General features: G+C 43.2%; 1 protein-coding gene across 1 annotated transcript in view; it reads left to right on the top strand.

The window, feature by feature from the left end:
• The window catches only part of gli2a (GLI family zinc finger 2a), an 84794-nt gene extending 65998 nt beyond the window's left edge, over positions 1 to 18796 (top strand). Inside the window, exons 6-14 of the mRNA XM_040027424.1 lie at positions 2389 to 2590; positions 3291 to 3486; positions 7464 to 7574; positions 7881 to 8021; positions 10353 to 10502; positions 11896 to 12060; positions 12156 to 12437; positions 13228 to 13594; positions 14197 to 18796. Coding sequence (XP_039883358.1) covers positions 2389 to 2590; positions 3291 to 3486; positions 7464 to 7574; positions 7881 to 8021; positions 10353 to 10502; positions 11896 to 12060; positions 12156 to 12437; positions 13228 to 13594; positions 14197 to 16511 — 3929 coding nt within the window. The 3' untranslated portion in view covers positions 16512 to 18796. The remainder of the gene's footprint in view (positions 1 to 2388; positions 2591 to 3290; positions 3487 to 7463; positions 7575 to 7880; positions 8022 to 10352; positions 10503 to 11895; positions 12061 to 12155; positions 12438 to 13227; positions 13595 to 14196) is intronic.
• The last annotated feature ends 726 nt before the right edge of the window (positions 18797 to 19522 follow it).

Here is a 19522-nt window from a genome sequence, read left to right as displayed (position 1 = left end):
ATGAACTTATCAAGAGGCCAGTGGATTCTCAGAGAACTGTTTTCACTCACATATTGGCCATGAATACAAATATTTTTCAAAACACTGCTGTTTTGTTATCAGTGTTACACGAGGAAAAGCTGCAGACCTATTCTTTGCAGGGCTGCAAAGTGACCCTCCATTGGCTCCGGCTGCAGCGACACCGAGTGCTAGCAACTTCTGGAGATCAGCACAACCCTCCAATTAGAGCATTTTCATTTTCCACAAAACTATTTCGGCAGAAGCAAATGCTTAAAATAATCACGCACACTCCTCACTCGGGTTCTTTTTTAATATTCCTTTTCTTTACTGTATCAGTGTGTGCCTGTAATTATGCCGCTATATAAATCCAGATCCCACAATTACAACCAGCCCGGGATTCAGGCCCGCAAAGCACCGATGCACATGCAGACACTCGCATATATGTACACACAAACACACTCACACACGTTACCACACACTGCTGCGTCGCCACGGCCTGCGCAACATCTGTTTTCTCACTCCCTGCCGGAACCTGTTCACCCTTTCAGTCATAACCACCACCTATAAAACGCTCCTTTACCAAGTGGTGAGAGTTTCAGAGTGAATGAAAGTTGTTCCAGGTAAAATTAGGAAAGATTACTGAGCTAAACAAGAGCTTGCTGACCAAACATTGTTGAAAATTTGTTGCTGGAGGCACTGAGAATTCTTTTGAGCTGAATTAGATGTACAGATTGAAGGCGGCGGTTTAAAGATGGGGGTAGAGGGCGGCACTGTGGGCGCCGTGCCCAGAAGGGTGAGGCTGGCGCCAACCTACCAGGGCACCAGGCTGTGAGGCCTGTTTCCTGCTTTATAAAGGGGAATATTAATACCTGTATCTCCCATTAAATCTGTTGGCAAGGGTGCAAGTTCACCTTAAAAAAAAAAAAAAAGTCCCTGTTCATGATCCCAGTTTTGCTTCAATCCTCCCGCCTCCCTCCTTTACTCCACTCCCACCCCTCTGTGTGGCTGGGAGATGATGACATGTTTATTTATTAACCCTACGGAGTCGCATTCCTGAGCAGCGTTTGTTGTTTTTGCCAACTCTTTGATACATGTCTATATCATCTCCACCAGCCTTTTTTCTCCTTTTCCAGGCCCCCAACTTCTGTTGTCTGCCATCTGAAGCTCCTGGGAGCCTTTTAACTGAGTGCATATGCCTCTGCTTTACGACTCGCCACCTCCAAACATAATAGCTTTGGAAGTAAGCCCCTTCTTTATGGCTGCAGGTCTGGTGCGGTGATTATGGCGGTGCCTGGATTAATTTGGCTGGAGGGGTTGTGAGTTGTACCAGCAAAGAGTCGGGATTGGCAACATATTGGCAGCAGTGTAGCTGACATGCAGGAAATGTGTGTGTGTGTCAGGTCACTATGCACGTGCTTAGGTGAGCCGTGATGGGGCTATTATGAGTTTCCTGCCTCTCACACCTCTGATGATGCCTGTTGTAAGTTGTAATTGAACGCACTCAACTCAGCTCTGTCCCCTCACACTGGGACCAGCACCTGTTGGTCCCCACCAGTGATTTGTCTCCATCTTATGTGGGAGTGAGAGTTGCATGCCTTTAAAAGAAATAAATACACATCAGTATGTGTGGAAAAACAAATTGCCTTCTTTAAGTTCATGGGAAAGTAGTGAACCCCGTCATTTTCTTGTGCTCTTTTTGAAAAGAATGAGAAAACGGTACAAGAAGCAGGTCTAACAGGAGGCCATGAACTCTACCTTTGTGAGTCAGCCTTGTTCTTTTTTAATGGGATTCTGAAATCAATTTGTTCAAATTGCCTCTATTTAACTTCCCCAAGTACAGCGGCTGAAAGAGATTCCTATCAGAGTAATTACGGAGAATGATTAGGCCCAGATTCATTATGCATAAGAGGATGCGAATGTTAAATAGGGGAGCTGTGTGTGAGAGAGATGCAGGAGATAGAGTTTAGCTTAGCATGGCTGTGACCTCCACTAGAATGCCCGCGGCTCAGCATTTCCTCGAACATGGTCCAGGATAACTGCTGGTTTCTATTGAGGCCGTGCATAGTTTTTACACAAGGAATTTGCACATTAAAGGCATTCAACGTGAAATCCAAAAAAAACATATTGGGACAATATGTGTGGAGTGTTAGATACCGTTAGCTAGCTTGGGTGTATTCAGTGCTCTGGCTTTGCAGCATTTATTTTTGCTGCAAAGCCAGAAATTTTAACATTGGCGTGTATGTGGATCCGGTCACTTTTGAACCAGTATATATTAAGGGAATGGCGGTTTTGTCATTTCCTCACAGCAGTTAATTTATTGGTGGCAAAAAACTCAAATATCAAAAGGCAAAATTGGTGACATTTGTGTCTCTTGTTGTCTGTCCCCAGTATCCCGTTTTTCCAGCCCAAGGTTGACACCCCGGCTCAGCAGAAAAAGGGCGCTGTCCATCTCGCCACTGTCAGATGCTAGCATTGACCTGCAGACCATGATTCGTACCTCACCCAACTCCCTGGTGGCCTACATCAACAATTCACGCTCCAGTTCAGCCGCTAGCAGCTCCTATGGGCACCTTTCAGTCGGCGGAATCAGGTATAATTGCGGTTCATACAAGAATACTGTATAAACATTGACAGGCATATTTATAGTTTCCAGCAACTGTAGTCTGCAGGCGTTTGTTGATTCAGATCTACCACAGTTATTAATTAATCACACTTAAAAATAACACCATTCTTTTTCTTGAAATATCCATTATAATCAAGTTCCTTTTTTGGGTGGCTAGTAAATGTATATATTTTCTATTCACAGCTATTAAAAACAAATGGAGCGAATTTATAGTATTCATACTGTTACAACAAACCAGTAGACATGCAGGGTGGCTTCAAGTTAAGCAAGATTGCTTTGAAGAAAAGATGACACATTCTTCTCCAAAAACTATTAAAAATACATCAGTGAGCATTTTACAACTATCACTTAAAGTGTAAGGTTGCACTGGAAGTAAAGGTGCAGTGTAAGTGGGGGCTTGTCCGGGATTTGGACTGAAACCACACAAAAAAACAATCTTTATGAGGCATTTCTGACTTCATTTTAGATTCAGAGTAAAATCGACTTTCCTGCAGTGCCAGGTTACACTACATGGTCCTTGCTTTAAAGGAGAACGCTAGCTTATCTATTTTCACTTGGTAGTGAGGGACAATGCGACCATGATTCCAGTTGCTTTAATGTTAGTAGACAAAAGTCTCCAGCCATGTTAGCCTTAAAATATCTTTTTTCCTCTCACCCCCTCACTCAGCCCGACATTCAGCTTCCCCCATCACATCAACCCCGTTGCCTACCAGCAGCTGTTGTCCCAGCAAAGGAGTCTCAACGCCTTTGGCCACACGCCTCCTCTCATTCAACAGTCGCCATCTTCGTTCTCTGCTCGTCAACACCCCCTCACTGCATCACCTATGTCCTCCCACAACAGCACCAACTCCGAAGCAAACCAGGTAACATTCATGTCTTTATATTTTAAAGTTATACCTCAGATTCCATTATACGGATATGTAAGCTTGGGATGAATACAGATTTTCACTTTTTATGTCATGATTCTAATGTTTTGTGATCACTAGGTCACATAAACATTAATAGAATAAACAAAGTTTAAGTCTTGTGGTTCTCCAACAAGCAAAACCTTTATAACATTCACCGGACACTATCCCCTAGACAGTTGCCAGTCTTCCCAGGGAAGGGAAGTTCACCCTGAGCTCAGAATGTGCAATGCTCTGCAGCTACACCTCAGATTCTGCAGGCCTCAGTTGTTATGCTAATGTTCATGACAGTACAATTAGAAAAAGACTGAACAAATATGACTTGTTTGGAATTTCTGGGCTGTACTTAGTTTTTACGCTGTTACTAATGCCACGGTCTCATTTTTCACATGTTGTTGTTCATCTAATGTTTTGTCTTTAAATAAATTTAAGACCTAATAAGGAGCAAATGATTATTTTAATTTTGTCCTGATACATAAAACATTGCAAAGAGTTTAAGTGTCTCTTGAACTTGACCGTAGATAAAGTTAAGAGAAATTGTAAAATAACACTTTGAAAAGAATTCTTCAAATGTAATAGCATACACATTTTAATTACACATGAAAATAAAATGTAAAAAAAACAAACATAGCAACCATAACAAGTAAAATAAACCAAACACAAGTTGATATCTCTGCAACACGATACGCAGACATCTTGGACAAAATGTCCAAACTGCTGTTTCTCCACATTCTTTTGATATTTTTAGATAATTTTAGAAGCTATAAAACTCCAACAAATAGTCGTAAAAAGAAGATAGTGAACCGAGACATAGATTTGAGGTGCTGGAACAAAGCCTAATTGCACGAGTTATCATGAAGTATTTTTACAAATGATGTCTCAGGTCAGAAAAATGTTTGAGGCTCCTTCCCACTTCCATCTGTCTTACTTCCCACTGTCTCCTCTGCTCCACTTTATCAGCCCACTGTCAACACCGCAGCCCCTCGTAATGTAAACTTCCCACTTGGTGAATCACTCCATCACACACTACACGCCACTGCCTCCAGCTCTGTTTCAGCACTGTGTCTGCTGAATCCAAGTGTGCTGGAGTGTACTGTATATTTGCACCTTTCTGCACACACTCACACACACAGCTTTATTTCTGTAGTGATCAGAACCATATTTCCCTCTTGGTTTCCAGCCAACTGAATGAATCATCGAGGCCCCTAGAACTGCACTGTAGTGTTCTGGGTGGGATTAGAAGACCCCCCTCTCCATTGTTGGACTTCCTCCAACGAACCTCAATAAACGCACACACACTCATATCCATCCTTTCTTTTCTTCTCCATTAGAGCTTTAACAGGCCTTCGTAGTCTTTGTCTTTTCAGAATCAGTCGGCAGATCAAAGCCCTCTCGTCGCCCCCACATACACTCACATACTCCTCTAGCCCCGACCCTGCCTCCTCCCCCAATCTGTAGCGAGGGTAATAACTCCTCTTCTTTCATATTTCCTTGCGGCTTTGGCGATCATAAAGCAGTCTAAACTGTTTAGTCTCGGCGGCGGGTCCTAGTCTGACTTATGAACCGTGGTGCCTGGTGCAACCAGGACTTGTCACATCTCTTTGCAGCAGCACAGCGTAACCTTGTGACTCCCCTCTGCTCCCTGTGGTGTGGAAAGCAGTAGAGTCTGGTGCTCAGTCGTTGGTTTAATTAAAAGGTGAGGGAGTGGGAAGATTAATAGTCCACAAATGAATGAATGGTTAGGGATGGTTTGTATTACGAGTAATGGAATGGTTGGCTGATAAATTATGAATGAGATATTTCCAATGTCAAGGGATGGCTGAATATTTAAAGAGACAAACTCAAAATTTTAAAATCAAAACCTGTAAAAATAAGGATTTGGGATTTGTGTTTTTTGTTTTGTTTTGTTTAGGCCATGATTTCTGAAATGAAACATTGCTGCTGAGTTTATTTATTAATGTATTTTAAGCACCAAAAAGTAACCTCCATTATATTCAAGAGAAGGCAAACATCAAAACATCAAAAGCTTGATGTAAACTGGGCATTAGGATTGACAAGCAAAACTAGTGGCCCAAGGATAAACGTGTAAAAAAAAAAATAATAATAATTTATATATATATATATACAGTGGGGCAAAAAAGTATTTAGTCAGCCACCGATTGTGCAAGTTCCCCCACCTAAAATGATGACAGAGGTCAGTAATTTGCACCAGAGGTACACTTCAACTGTGAGAGACAGAATGTGAAAAAAAAATCCATGAATCCACATGGTAGGATTTGTAAAGAATTTATTCGTAAATCAGGGTGGAAAATAAGTATTTGGTCAATAACAAAAATACAACTCAATACTTTGTTATTGCCAACAAAGGTTATTTTACAGAGGTCAAACGTTTACTATAGGTCTTTACCAGGTTTGCACACACAGTAGCTGGTATTTTGGCCCATTCCTCCATGCAGATCTTCTCGAGAGCAGTGATGTTTTGGGGCTGTCGCCGAGCAACACGGACTTTCAACTCCCGCCACAGATTTTCTATGGGGTTGAGGTCTGGAGACTGGCTAGGCCACTCCAGGACTTTCAAATGCTTCTTACGGAGCCACTCCTTTGTTGCCCGGCGGTGTGTTTTGGATCATTGTCATGTTGGAAGACCCAGCCTCGTTTCATCTTCAAAGTTCTCACTGATGGAAGGAGGTTTTGGCTCAAAATCTCACGATACATGGCCCCATTCATTCTGTCCTTAACACGGATCAGTCGTCCTGTCCCCTTGGCAGAAAAACAGCCCCATAGCATGATGTTTCCACCCCCATGCTTCACAGTAGGTATGGTGTTCTTGGGATGCAACTCAGTATTCTTCTCCCTCCAAACACGACGAGTTGAGTTTATACCAAAAAGTTCTACTTTGGTTTCATCTGACCACATGACATTCTCCCAATCCTCTGCTGTATCATCCATGTGCTCTCTGGCAAACTTCAGACGGGCCTGGACATGCACTGGCTTCAGCAGCGGAACACGTCTGGCACTGCGGGATTTGATTCCCTGCCGTTGTAGTGTGTTACTGATGGTGACCTTTGTTACTTTGGTCCCAGCTCTCTGCAGGTCATTCACCAGGTCCCCCCGTGTGGTTCTGGGATCTTTGCTCACCGTTCTCATGATCATTTTGACCCCACGGGATGAGATCTTGCGTGGAGCCCCAGATCGAGGGAGATTATCAGTGGTCTTGTATGTCTTCCATTTTCTGATGATTGCTCCCACAGTTGATTTTTTTCACACCAAGCTGCTTGCCTATTGTAGATTCACTCTTCCCAGTCTGGTGCAGGTCTACAATACTTTTCCTGGTGTCCTTCGAAAGCTCTTTGGTCTTGGCCATGGCGGCGTTTGGAGTCTGACTGTTTGAGGCTGTGGACAGGTGTCTTTTATACAGATGATGAGTTCAAACAGGTGCCATTCATACAGGTAACGAGTGGGGGACAGAAAAGCTTCTTACAGAAGACGTTACAGGTCTGTGAGAGCCAGAGATTTTCCTTGTTTGAGGTGACCAAATACTTATTTTCCACACTAATTTACGAATAAATTCTTTACAAATCCTACCATGTGAATTCATGGATTTTTTTTTTCACATTCTGTCTCTCACAGTTGAAGTGTACCTCTGGTGCAAATTACTGACCTCTGTCATCATTTTAAGTGGGGGAACTTGCACAATCGGTGGCTGACTAAATACTTTTTTGCCCCACTGTATGTATGTATGTATGTATGTATGTATGTATGTATGTATATATATATATATATATATATATATATATATATATATATAAAAAATATTTCTAGGTGTACTGTCCCTTTAAGAACGATAATTCTAACTAATTTTCCTTCAATAAAAAGAAATGTAGGTAATGACAACCAGTTAAAAACACAGTCCTCTGTTCCTTCATGTCTTTCAGAACGCCAGTGGAGATCCAGCAGTCAGCAGCACTGTCAACCCACTGACCACGAAGAGGTCAAAGGTGAAGACCGAAGCAGAGGGTCCACTGCCCATTTCACCATCGTCTCAGGTGAGAAAATAATAAGCTCCTTAAAGTGGGAGAGTGGTGCACCTTAAAGTTAGGTTGCTAATTAGTCTCTAATTGATTATAAGTAATGGATAAAAATGCAGCTTTAATGTGTGACAAGAGGTGTGTTTTTTTACAACTCTTCCTCTGTAATAAAGAGGTTGATAAGATAAGAGAAATGCAAAATAGTGCAGAATGCTTCTTAATGACTTGTGAAAGCTGAAGTCTTGTTTTTTGTTTTGTTTTTTTAACTCATTTAAATTGGATGCACGTATTTGATATCTGAAGTATCATACACTTTGTCTCCAGGACCACGGTGGGGGGATCCTGGACCTGAGTGAAGATCTGGATAAAGATGAGTGTAAACAGGAGCCAGAGGCCATCTATGAAACCAACTGCCACTGGGATGGCTGCTCCAAAGAGTACGATACCCAGGACCAACTCGTTCATGTGAGTTTTTGAGTACTCAGTTGGATTTTTTTGTTTGTTTGTTTTTTAATGACAGCCAGCTAGCAGACAGAGGACATAAATCCAGCAATTCCCACAGGATTAGATTATATTGCAGTGGTGGACGGGGATGTGCAAGCTTTCTTAATTAGATTAATAAGTAATATAGACTTCAGGAACCGGCCCTGCAGCCTCAGTCAGTTTAAACCAGTTGCACCTGCTGCAGGTTCTGGACTGCTCATCCAGAAACAGATTTTAAAAGCAGAACAGGAACTCCAAAGATGGAGTTAGAGTCTGTCCCAATACGAGACATCACAGACCACAACAAGAACGACCTTGTTAGCATGTCTTAATGCATCCTCAATCATCAAGGAAAGGAAATCCTAAAAAGCTGATTCTGTTCTCACACTGAAAACACTGTCTAGATGGACAGAATCAACTTTTGGGGACCTTGTTAGCAGTAACCAACTTTTTCAAAATAAGAGCATGGGGCTTGTCTATGAATTTAAAATATATTCTAAAATGGTTGAGAGTTGCAAAAAAAATACTCAGTTAACGTTGGGAAACACCAAAACTGCTAAACTAGAAATTCCTTTAAAGAAATACATACTACCCTCCTTCATCCCTGGTGGTTGTTAGGGTTCTATGTTGTGTTGCTCATTATGTTGTCAGTATCTGCTGTTTTGTTTGCAATGACAGTGGATAGACTACTGTTGTTGTGTAAAAACTTAAAAGTTCAGATTCCTCTTCTGCTCCTAATTAAATCCATGCTGATTGGGTCCACTCAGAAAGCTGAGTAGTGACCGGTCTCTTTCTGTTGGGTCGACACGCGTAATGTTAATGAGCCTGCTGGCTCTCGCCAAATTCAAGCCCAAGCCCTGCAGCTGTGCCCACCCCTCCACAAGCCCAGAGACCCCTAACCCCTAACCTCTTACTCCCAGCAACACCCCCAACCCCCGAAGCCCAAAGGGCCGGCCATAAATCCATCGTCATGCCAGCAACTTTAGGGTTATGCACCCTCGCTTTTTCCAGGCCAACTTCTCTTCTCTACACTTTCTGACTGCCAGTGAGTCACCTCCGAGTAGCAGTAGGAGAGTCATATGTCAGGTCCATAGACCTACAGACCAATGGGAGGAGGTGGACAGGTCGCTATAAGCTGCTACACGCAGGACCAGAGTTACCTTTAACAACTTTGCAAACTCTGTGGACCAGTAGAGGACTGTGCTGATAAACAGTGCCAACAGTGCGTTTATGTTCCTGTTTTCTATAAAGTATAAATTACATGGGTGTGATCTCTAACACCACCTCTCTGAGCACATCTGGGGTTTCACATGAGGTTCAAACATCATCAGCGAAAAGAGACCAAAACAAACACACATACACACCACACACACACACCTGTGGGTTTCTTGTGGTTTCTGTTTGACCAGAGTAATCCTGTTTCAAGAGCCTCCAAATTACGGATTCACAGTAGTGTGTAACCTGAAAATAGAGACCTCTGCGTGGGCCACACGCTTTTTTCCATTCCTCCTCCTCTTCCTCCTTCCTCCCAGAATAGCCCTCAGTAGAATTGCTAACCACAGACCTTTTCTGCTGGTGAAGAAGTGGCCACATAAGTGGAGCATTGTAGGCTTGGATGTCCTCAGGAAATGAGGTGGTTCCTCTGGGTGTGTGGATATTTGAATGCGGTGGACGGGACAAGTGTTTTGAAATGTGTCTGTTCAGAGAAATCATGTTTGACTGCAGCAGAAGTCATGTGACTAAATATGCTGTAGCTGAGGACATTTTACCTTGAAGTGCTCTAGGCTGTATGTATGTTGGACTCCAGCATGCCATTCTTTTTTCTCTTCACGCCTTTGATAATTTAAGCTGAGTACTGTCTAATTTCTCTGAAGACTTTCTGCATATTTAAAGTGCAAGTTAAAAAGTCACACAGAAACTGTTTCGATTGACCTCATGATCCATGGAAATGAAGGAAATGAAGGAATACAGTCGGAAATCCTCTTCTTGATCACTTTTTACAAGGATCCGCTGTAGTTCCTTTTCCGAGAGAAATGTGAACACAAACACAGCCTGAAAAAACACACACACACACACAGCCTTTGTAGCTTTTGTCTACTATTGACAAAGGCATAATAACTGTCAGCTATAATGGATTGCAGAGTGATGTCAGTGAGTCAAGCATGCATGGACACATGAGGCGGGAGCCTATTCTGGTGGGAAAAAGACAAGAATTTGCTGACTCTTCTTTAGCATTTTGTTACATTATTTTCATCTTTAGGGAAAAGTATCATAGAACTGTGACAATTGACTGGAATCAATCTGTATCTACAGCATATCAACAATGACCACATCCACGGTGAGAAGAAAGAGTTTGTGTGTCGCTGGGAGGAGTGTTCACGGGAGCAAAAGCCCTTCAAGGCACAGTACATGCTGGTGGTCCATATGAGGCGACACACGGGGGAGAAGCCCCATAAGTGCACGGTAAGCGCCTCGTATTCTTGGTAATTTGCTGACTGGTATCACAAGCCATCATCTCCCATAATGCAGCCAGCACCATTTTCCAGCTCGGATTGCAATGCAAGCTATTTGGCATAGTTGGTGACATCCAGAGAAATACAGACATACAGAGAAAACCTAACGATCCACTATAAGCAGCAAAAGGCAACAGGGGGGAAGAAGAATTCCTTTCATAACATATATGGCATAGGTTATGGCACCCACCTGTTAAGCAATGATGTATTTCCAAAACCATAAACCTAGGTGTGATCTGCAAAAATGCTTTTTAACAATGTGTGTGTGCATAACAATGAGAAGGCAGACACAAAATCTCCTCTCAGATTCACTAAAGTTCCTGCAGAGCCACAGCAGACATGATACAACTAGTTATACACACTGACTTTAATTCTCACAGTTGGTTCATTGATCTGTGTAAAAACACTGGAGAGGCCCTTTAACCTTCTTGTTAACATGTTAACCAACTAGTTGAAGTTGGAATTTATTCCGCCGCTTTAGCAGTCAAAGAATGTCAGCCCTTTAGTGCGTCAGTTTCGCCTGTGGAAAAAACTCCCTTACAAAAAAACTTGATATGATTTTCTTTGTGCGTACCACCACTATATTTCCCGTGTTTGATAAATCATGGGCTTTCATTGAAGCCTTCATTTGCTGTGTGAAGATCAAATTGAGGGGCCTGTTTGCTTGGCTTCAAAGCTCACTCTGGGCCTCTCATGAATGTATTAAAACAGATGACTTGTGAAGGATAAAGTTAAGAAAGCTGATTGACAGTGTGGGTGTGTAATTAAAATTTGCAGACAAGCAGGGGGCCATGGGTCCTTATTAAGACCAAGCTGTATATTCTGCACACAAATCCCACATGCATCTTCTCCTAACTCCCCTTTAGTCTTTTCTTTTTAAGGATGAGTCTTCGGACTTTTTCATCCCCTTTCTGGGCTGCTCTAATTTGATTCTCTTTTAATTTCAGAGCCAATTACACTCACAATGACTGCTCAGAAGGAATACCAAATTATAGCTTGTACAGTATAAGTGAATACAAAGGCTAAACACAGACTTCTCTTTGTCTCAACAAAGTGCACCAGACAAAGAGCTCTACCACACCTCACACTTAGTTTGGATTTTTTGTGTAATAGCCCTTTTTTTTACCAAAAGTGTAGCAGAGCTTTGCTTTTGTGTGGCACACCACAGTAGGTGGGCAAGAGTCCAAGAGTAAATGACATTTAAAAACTGGAACAAAAAGAGCTTTTTCGTGTTGTTTTTGTTGTTGTGTTCCGGCTCTTTTCTCTGGCCAGCTGCAGACAAAACAACAGCACTCAAGCATCAATCTCATTGTCCGCCTGTCCCATTGTCTGTCTCTCTGCAGTTTGAGGGCTGTTCTAAAGCTTACTCCCGCCTGGAGAATCTCAAGACCCATCTCAGGTCCCACACTGGGGAGAAACCCTATGTATGTGAGCACGAAGGCTGCAACAAGGCTTTCTCAAATGCCTCAGACCGAGCGAAGCACCAGAACCGCACACACTCCAATGAGGTAAGTTCACACATGGATCTCATCTGAGCAGCCGGAAAGGTCAGCTAAGATTTAGATTTGCCACAGTAAAAATCATGTTGAATCCATCTTGGCAGAAACCATATGTGTGTAAAATCCCGGGCTGTACCAAGCGCTACACGGACCCAAGCTCTCTCAGGAAGCACGTCAAGACGGTCCATGGACCCGAAGCTCACGTGACCAAGAAACAACGAAGTGACGCTCCCCCAAGGCTACAGCCACCCAAAGGCAATGGGGAGAACGAGGCAAACTCCAAGCACAGCGCAAGAGCCGTAGATGGCAAGGTGGAGGCCAACAGCACCTCTAGGGGAGGGGAAGACTGCCTACAAGTCAAGTCTATTAAGACAGAGAACTCTATGGTGAGTCCTGTTTATCGGTTACACGGCACAGTGGCTCTGGGTGAGCTTTAAAACAGGGGAACAACAGTTATCTTACATTTTTACTAACATTGTTAGTGAGAGGTTCCCTGCTGGACCTGCATGCGTCCTTTCAAACTCACTCTCTGTTTGTTGTCTGAACCTGCTTCTCTCTTTCCTTTGAAACCCTGCTAATGGACAGACTTCACTGAGGTGAGCACGCAGCCTGTTTCAATGTCTTTTTTTTTTTTCAAATTCCTGTATGGTGGAAATGTATGGTGCATGATCATCCATGTTCATATATTTTCTTGCTCCTTTGCATGTAAGACAGTCTTACGCTGCCATTACACTGGATTTTTATATCTACGAGCTCAATATTCAACCAACGATAAAAGTCATTGTCACATTAATACTGAAAGGCAGGGACTTGTGTAGCATGTGTGCTGCTCACAGAACTTTTCTATTATCCACTTGTTTTCTTAAATAAATAAACCTCCTTTATAATTCACAAGAGTATGAAGCTATAGGGCTACATTAGTTATTACAAAACACCATCACAATCAGAATTTTTTAACTGTGGTAATTATTTAATATTGAAGAATATCTAATGGGATTTTTTTTAGCTTGGCACAAGGCTGTGTTTTAGTTTTCTTTCATTTATATTCATTTTTAAATTTCACTTTTTAATCATTTTATTTTCTTTTTCATTTACTCAAACAGCAAAGTGAATATTTCTATGATCTACTAACCTCTTGGATTTTGATTCATGACACTTTCGTCTGTCCTCCTCCAGACATATCAGTCCAGTCCTGGTGGCCACTCGTCATGTAGCAGCGAGCCATCGCCTCTCAGCAGCGCCAACAACAACGACAGTGGGGTAGAGATGGCCGTGCACAGCGGGGGCAGCTTCGGGGACCTCAGCGCACAGGACGAGTGCCCCATGGTTGACTCCACTGTTCCCACTGGGGGCCAGCAGGCTGGGATGGGGCTTCAGTTGAGGAAAGCCACGGGTCACGGTGGTGCAGTCACCATCAAGCTGGAAAACATCAAGAAGGAAAGGCTGAAGACGGTGAGGGACCCCTGCCCCTGGGTTAACTCTGCGCCACAGCCGCTGCAGGGCCAACGCATTAGCATGAAGCTGCCTCCCATACCTGCAGTTGGTAAGGACTACATGTTGAAGAAACACCTCATATTGGGCTGTACTGTCATAGACTGTGAAGATGGAGATGGAATGAACCATTTATACCCATCTTGAAGCCTAAGCTTTAGTTATATGTGCTGCTTAGTTTTTTCTTAAATAAGTGATCATATTTCAATTAAAGGTTGGAGCAGTAAGCTAATGCTAGCACTAATAAGGAACATCCAAAGACTTGTCTGTCATACAGAAACCTGCTAATAAATGCTCAGTACATTCCAGTAAAATCCCAGAATTTTACTACCCAAACTGGAGCACAGACTTCTTGGACAGTCTGTCAGTACAGTTAACTACACAACAGCCGTATTATTTTTTCCAAAAGTGATGGTGAGTTTAATCAGGTGAGGTTAAGCCTTGCAGACAGCTAGGAGCTACAGCTCCCTGTACATGTAACAAAGCGGACAGTGCTCTAGCTTTCAGTCCCTGTACAGTTGTTATGAAGGTGGACACTAGCTATAAAGACCAAAAACAGCGATGCTGAGAAATGCTTCCTCTGTAATTATAAACTCATGTGCATATATAATGTTATAATATAATAATATTTATTCTAATCTTTCTATCTGCCAGGGTCCCTGCTGGAGAACTCCAACATGAGTAACTTAAGTGGTTCGTACCCTGCCCAACGCATGGATGACCTGTTGTCATGTGAAGTGACGCTATTGAACCAGCTGAACGAGCGCCGTGACAGCACCACCAGCACCATCAGCTCTGCTTACACCCTAAGCCGGCGCTCCTCTGGTATATCCCCGTGCTATTCCAGCCGTCGCTCCAGTGGGACATCCCAGTTTGGCGCTAATCGCCACAACAATATCAGTTCAGCTGACTCCTATGACCCAATCTCTACTGACCTGTCTCGTCGATCCAGTGAGGCCAGCCACTGCGGAGGTGGCGGTGTCAGCGGAGGAGGTGGAGCAGGCCTTCCAAGCCTTCTCAGTCTTACACCAGCACAACATTATCGGCTAAAGGCAAAGTATGCTGCTGCCATTGGTGGAGCACCACCTACTCCTCTTCCCAACATGGAACGAATGAGCCTAAGGACTCGCATGGCACTCTACAGCGACTCCCAAGAAGGCTCATCGCATCCCTTCCATCAGCCACCCTCTGGAACTGTACCAAGACGGTGCAGTGATATTGGATATGGCACGCAGAGCATGATGCCCCACGAAGTACCCACCAATCTGCCACGCCGTGCAAGTGATCCAGTGCGTCGTACGACACTGGACCCTCTCTCCCTTCCAAGGGTCCAGCGCTACAACAGCATGAGCAGCATGAACCCCATGAATGCTCCACCAGCTGCAGAACGTCACCAGACACTGGCTACACAGGGCTATACTCGCTCTGATGGAAGCCTGCAACGCTACCCATTTGCCCCCAGACCACCAAGCATTTCTGAGAATGTAGCCATGGAGAACATGGCGGTAGATGGAATGATGGTTGGGGGTGAGCAGGGTGGAGAGGATGATATGGTGCTTCCAGACGATGTGGTACAGTACCTCAGGTCACAGAATTCTGGCCCCTCTACTCACAACTTGGGACAAACCGACTATAATTCCCACGGTCAGACTCAGGGCTACCAGACAGGCGTGGCTCCACCAGCATCATTTTTTGCGCAGAGGAGGATGGCCATGGTGGATACCATGATGGCTCAGTCCAATCAGGATGTGCAGTCCTGCCAGATGGGTCCGGGAGGTGCTCAGCAGCCTTTTGCAGCACCATCAGAAAACATGAACAAGAATAACATGCCAGTGCAGTGGAATGAGGTGAGTTCAGGAACAGTGGACACCACAGCCAAGCTTCCCAAACAGCAACAGCATCCTCTCAGGGGGAATCTAGCTGTTGTACAGCAGAGGCAGAACTTTGGGTCCTTCCAGACGCAAGGTCAGGGCTTGAGCAACAACCAGCAAGTTGTGCCTATGAGTCAGAATATATCTATGCAGGGGTATGCAAACCACAGCAACCAGAGGCTGATGAACATCTCTCTACAGCAGCATCCACAACAGAGACAATGCAACAGCGTGAACTTTAGTAACCAAATGAGTCCTCAGCAAGGGTTTGGCCAAGAAGCAATCCCAAGTTCTATATCTGGAAGCACTAGCATGAGACCTACGCGCAACAGTATGGCAGATCAAGAGGTCCAAAGTTACAGATCAAGGACACAGACTGATGTCTATTCTTATGTCAGCCAAGTGGATCCTCAGCAAAATTACGTTATCTCCCAACAGCAGCACAATGTCCAAAATGGAGGCAGAGGAATGTTACAACCCAGGCCTCCCACAGAGCCCAGGTCTACTGCCAGACCACACGGAGGGTCTAGCATGACACAACCGAGCCGATTGCTCAAGTCATCGGATGTTAGCCCCGGTCAAGGTAATGATACCTCTGAGGCAAGCCCAAAGAGGCCCAGTGGGTCAGTAGCCCATGACAGCAACTCAGAAAATCCAAACTCCGCTGTGTTCTACACAGGTCAGATTCACGTGTTTGAGCCACCTTCTGTCAGCTTTGATGCTCCCATGTCCCCATGTGCCAGTCAGGCTCCTTCCAGCAACAACACTTCTGCAGCCAACATGGCTTCACCAGGCGTCAACCAGGTCTCCAGCAGCACAGTGGATTCTTCCACCAGTGGATCTGGGGCCACAGAGCACGCCCAGATCGACTTTGATACCATGCTTGATGACGGAGACCACTCAAGCCTAATGTCGGGCACCCTGAGTCCAGGCCTTCTGCAGAGCCTCTCTCAGAGTTCCTCACGTCTCACCACCCCCCGCAACTCTGTCACCCTCGCTTCTGTACCGGCAGGGATTGGCAACATGGCCATCGGTGACATGAACTCTATGCTCACAGCCCTGGCTGAGGAAAGCAAGTTCCTCAACATGATTAGCTGAGAGCAATCAAACACCTCATCATCCATCCATTCTTACCATGAATATCAGGAATATAAAGACTATACAAGAAAGCACTGATTGTACAATGCAAAACTGCTCATTACATAAACTTTTTCTACACTGTTCATAGTAATATGCTTATCCTGTAATATTTGTTTCAGATTATATGTTACATTAAAAGGTTAATAGTAAATATAGATAGGGTTAAGGACCATTTTCTATCATTTGTTAAAAAGCCATACTTTTTAGCTACAAGTCTATGATAGCCCAGGGTATATAAACAGATCAAGAACAATTGCCATTCAGTATTTGCCAGCGTAATAGGCCTTTAAAAAGTGGTGCACTGATAGCAGTTCACATAGTGCCTTGATGAGGTCATCAAGTGTGAGAATCTGAATATGACACAAAAACCGAATTATCAGGAAATGGACACAATATGTGGATAGACTGTTATGTTTGTAGATGATACTGTATGGTACCTGGTCTAAGATATGTTACACACTTGCTGTTTAAGCTAGAGCTGTCAAACAGTTTATAAATGATAAATTCATTTTGTATTGACTTAACTAAACGATAATAGGCAGTTGCAAAAACTGATTATGGAAGCATGGAGCAGTTTCTTCAGCCCATGTTATGGTTCTCTACTACGACTAACTGGCAAACCTCACACAGGGTGATCTGATTAAGTAGCTCTACCCTCTACATTTTCAACATATCTGCAAGTTGCTTTTAACCCACCCCAGTCCCAGCTCCTTGCTTTTAATACTTTGTCTGACTTCATCAGTGTCATGCTCAGTGCCTCTTCCTGTTGCTGACATCCATGAATGCGCATAGATGGGAGGGCATGTTGAGCTACCATAGCACCAAATAGGTGGGGCAGGGTCTAGCCTGCAGTCCTACTTTGACACAGTCACCAAATAAAATTTTAAAAAAAGCCTGAGGCCAAATTATACACCAGGGATGGTCATGATTTTCAATAGTCATTAAATTATTTTTTCTTCTATCATTTTCTTTTCTTTTTTTTAATCAGTTGGTTATGCTAAACTATATTTTCCTTTGGCTTTACCAGAATCTGGGTGGATATATAACACACTAATACTCCCAGAGGTCATAGTAATGTAGCCACAGTAGAAACTGTTTGCTGACAACCATTAAACAACGGAAACAGGTTAAATAAGTTATGAAAAATAACTGGATAACAGAAGCATGTGTAGTACAGCAAGGTTAGACGCTGCTGTAAAAACAGGAGAAACATGCAAAGCCAAAGACAACCACAGAAATCCCAAAATTTAAACAAAATAAAAAATAAAAATGAGGTTTGGTGCAGATGTTGTCAGGTAAAGCTAGCATGTTACTACATGTGCGTGCACTCATTCGAGTATTTGAGTCTGGGAGTCGAATAAGTTCCAGTAAATATCAGCGTATCTCTGCTCCCTAATAAATGCCAGTATTGAAAAAAAAAATAAACTGCCGTTGTAGTTCATATATGCACTTAACCATCCCGCAGCAGAGGAAATAAAAACTGTGTTTGCTGGAGCATGTCGTTATGTAATAAATGTTTACCATCTGAAATGTTTTGAAATGTGTTACCAACATGTGTGTGTGTCATAAAATTTCACTGAATGCAGTTTACAAAGTGAACATATTTGACAGCCCTAGTTTAAACACATGGTTGTTAGGCATTGTGATCCACAGAACTGAAGTGCTTTCTGATCATAATCTGAGATTGTGAGGATGTGAAATGTGATTTCCTTCTTTGCCCTCTGGATCAGAGACGTTCATTCTCCATGGTCCCATCTCACAAGGGTAAATGATTGAAAAGGACAAGGATATGCATCAGTGTTAGTCCATCAGGGCACATGAACCCCTGCGCATCTGATGAGGAGCACTCTCTGAAAGAATATACAAGTACCTCTGTGTGTTCTCAGTAGAGATCCAACTCTAATTAACACATTCATACCCCCGTCAGTGCACCCTGTCTCTCCCCTGGGTTCTCAATGAACTGCAGAGTCCAGGAAAGGACTCAGACTTTGATAATGAAATCCTGTTTTCGGACAGGATCGGCAAACTAGGTCTGCAAATTCCTCTGTTTTATTATGTTTGCTGAAATTGCTGAAAGTAGCCTTTTAAATGTTTGTGTGTATGCTACCATCCACTTTTACTATGCTTGGTATGTGTGTGTGTGTGTTTGTGTGTGTGTGTGCGTGTGTGTGTGTGCGTGCGTGTGCATGTGTATATAGCTTTTGTACATTTCAAATAAACTATCTCCTCTTTTTCTGTTTAAATCTGCTTGCTGTGTCTTCTTTGAAATCACATGATCTGTGTTCCCTGGAGACAGACCATGAAAGTGAGGCTACACTGCATTTGAAATCTCATTTATTGTGTATTTTCTCAGACTGTTCTTGAGAAAAACTGAAACCAAACACTATCACATATTCATCCATACAAGTTACTGAAAACAGATATATCTTAAATTGGGGGGGGGTTAAATAAGTCACCTGTATAACTCATACTAAGATTGAATTATTAGGGGTTGCGGCTTATTTCAAAAACAGGAAGACACTAATAAAGGAAAGAGGAGTGAAGCTTGCTAGCAATTTCAACTCATCTCCTGAAACATGAATAAGTACTGGACCTGAATCTGCCTACAAATCACCCCCAGTGCCATACTTACCCTCAGTGCAAAAAGTAACACACATTAGACTCTAATGTGTCTATTTTCTGCGTCTAATACAGCAAAGTCTGGCTCTAGAAACCAAAGTGGCAGCTATAAAGATGAATTCGATGCTTCAAACACATGCCGATGGGTGACCTCACCATGGCTGCATCTATCTTTTATATACAGACTATATGAGAGCATTTTAATAAATGCCTCACATGGTTATTGGGTTTAAGCTATTTTCATAAATACGTCATTTGATGTTTGACATCTGTAAATACTAATTAAGAAGAGAAATGGACCTGTAGCTTTACTTTTTAACACACTTCACATAGTCTGTTGAATTTGTGCT

The sequence above is a fragment of the Simochromis diagramma genome, unplaced genomic scaffold (genome assembly GCF_900408965.1).
Source record: "Simochromis diagramma unplaced genomic scaffold, fSimDia1.1 OVJJ01000343.1, whole genome shotgun sequence".
NCBI lineage: Eukaryota > Metazoa > Chordata > Actinopteri > Cichliformes > Cichlidae > Simochromis > Simochromis diagramma.
This window is presented reverse-complemented; position numbering and strand designations above follow the sequence as displayed.